This window comes from Nannobrachium achirus, assembly GCF_963921795.1.
Source record: "Nannobrachium achirus genome assembly, chromosome: 2".
In the NCBI taxonomy this organism is placed as follows: Eukaryota; Metazoa; Chordata; class Actinopteri; order Myctophiformes; family Myctophidae; genus Nannobrachium; species Nannobrachium achirus.
In genome coordinates, this window is record NC_137811.1 from 41,696,472 (window position 1) to 41,698,177 (window position 1,706).

The 1,706-nt window shown below is 49.2% G+C and overlaps 1 protein-coding gene across 1 annotated transcript; it reads right to left on the reverse strand.

The window, feature by feature from the left end:
- Positions 1-350: 350 nt before the first annotated feature.
- Positions 351-1,334, reverse strand: LOC308298442 (serum response factor-like; the record flags this gene model as incomplete). The annotated part of the gene is made up of 1 exon (XM_080742038.1): positions 351-1,334. The coding sequence occupies one exon, from the start codon at positions 1,332-1,334 to the stop codon at positions 351-353; it is 984 nt and encodes a 327-aa protein (XP_080598164.1).
- Positions 1,335-1,706: the final 372 nt, after the last annotated feature.

A 1,706-nucleotide genomic window follows, 5' to 3' on the forward strand; every position in this document is an offset into this window, starting at 1 on the left:
CTCTGTATGTTCAGTTTTTGTCTCTTTTATGCCTGTATATGGGGATCGCTGATGTCATCAGTATATGCCTGTATATGGGCATGCCCCCTTTTGGGCCCATATATGGAGCTGACAGATTTGTTTGTAGCTGTCAGCTGATGCCACATTGAGGTTAGGCAACACATAACTTTTGACTCAGAGGCCCTAATTGGAGCTGCATTGGTAACTCCTTAAATGGTTGAGTCTTTTCTAAAGTATGAGTTTAAAATGAAGTCTTTTTTGTCTATATCTGTTATGGGATTTGATCCATGGCAAAAGCTTCTGTGCTTTGTTCACCACCTGTGGCTGTCAAGTTGTACACTTCCCACTCATCACCATGACATTGTGCATGGAATAACACTGTTCCAATTTGGCCCTTCACCATTGCAAAGGTTCTGTGTTGTTGCGTTCACTGGCTGTAGCTCCACCAAGTTACTGCTGCTGCTGCCGCTCAACTGTTGCCCATCACTCACCGTTGGATTTTCCTGCATCTCTGAGACAGGGTTCTGAACTGGTTCTGGTTGAGCAGTGACGTACACCTGAGGAATGGCGTCCATGTTGTTGGCCTGTGCATGGGACATCTGCAAGGCAAAGGGCCCGTCTTGGGAGTAGGCATTGTGCATAGCAAACCCCCCGTCTGCCCCGTACTGCCCTGTGTTGGAGGAGTACAGCACTGTGGACGGATTGTTGTACATCATCACGGCGCCAGGGGGGTAAGGAGTGATGGTGAAGTCGCAGGGCAACTGCTCTGCAAAGTTAGTATAGGATGGCACAGTAGACAGGTAGGTCATCTGCATAGCGGTGGAGGAGGCTGTGGGCACCACGGACTGGGCACTGCTTCTGGTGTTGCCTCGAATGCGCTCAAGGATCTCTGACCCAGACACCTGGAAGGTCATGTCCGCCTCCTCGAAGCCCTTGTTGCTGATGCGCACGTCCGTGGACAGATCGTAGTCCGCCGGGGGGTCTGGGGAGTTGAAGCATGTCTGCATCAGGGCTTTGCCCTCCTCACTGGTGATCATGGGCTGGAGCTTGTGGGTGGTGTTGGTGTACACATGTCCTGTTTCACTGACCGCCAGCAGCAGAACCTGGGTACCTGTCAGCATGGCCAGCTCATAGGCCTTCTTCATTAGACCAATCTTTCGCTTGCTGAAGGTTGCGTATCGCTTCGCCTTGTCTTTAATGAATTTTGTTTCAATCTTTACACGGCCACGAGTCCTCTTCCCTGGTCTTACACGCGGGGCCGTTGCCTCTGTCTTCTTAGCTGCTCTCTTGCGCTTTGCCACCTGCCTTCTCTGGGGGTGACCGTCATCTACCATGGACCTCCTGTTTGGAGTTGCATTCGGTCTATCTCTTTCAATTTCTCCATCAATGTTTCTTAAAACTACATTTATATCAGGCCCATCTCCAGAACTGTGCCCTGTACTGCCATTGCCTAAAACTGAATTGTTTTGCAGTGATTGTTCCAATCCAGACTGGTGCCGTAACATCATCATTAGATAGCGTCTCAGCCAAACACCAGCTAAAAGGTTTATTATTATAAAAACACTTCAATGCAAAGTTAACTCCTTGTTCTGTTGTCTGCTGTTGTTGTTATTTGTTTCAGATGGTCTCCCCTCCAGCTCGGCTTTCTTTCACAGACTTTGACAGACTTGTGGACGACTGGCTGTGAACTTGCCTTTTAAAGGACC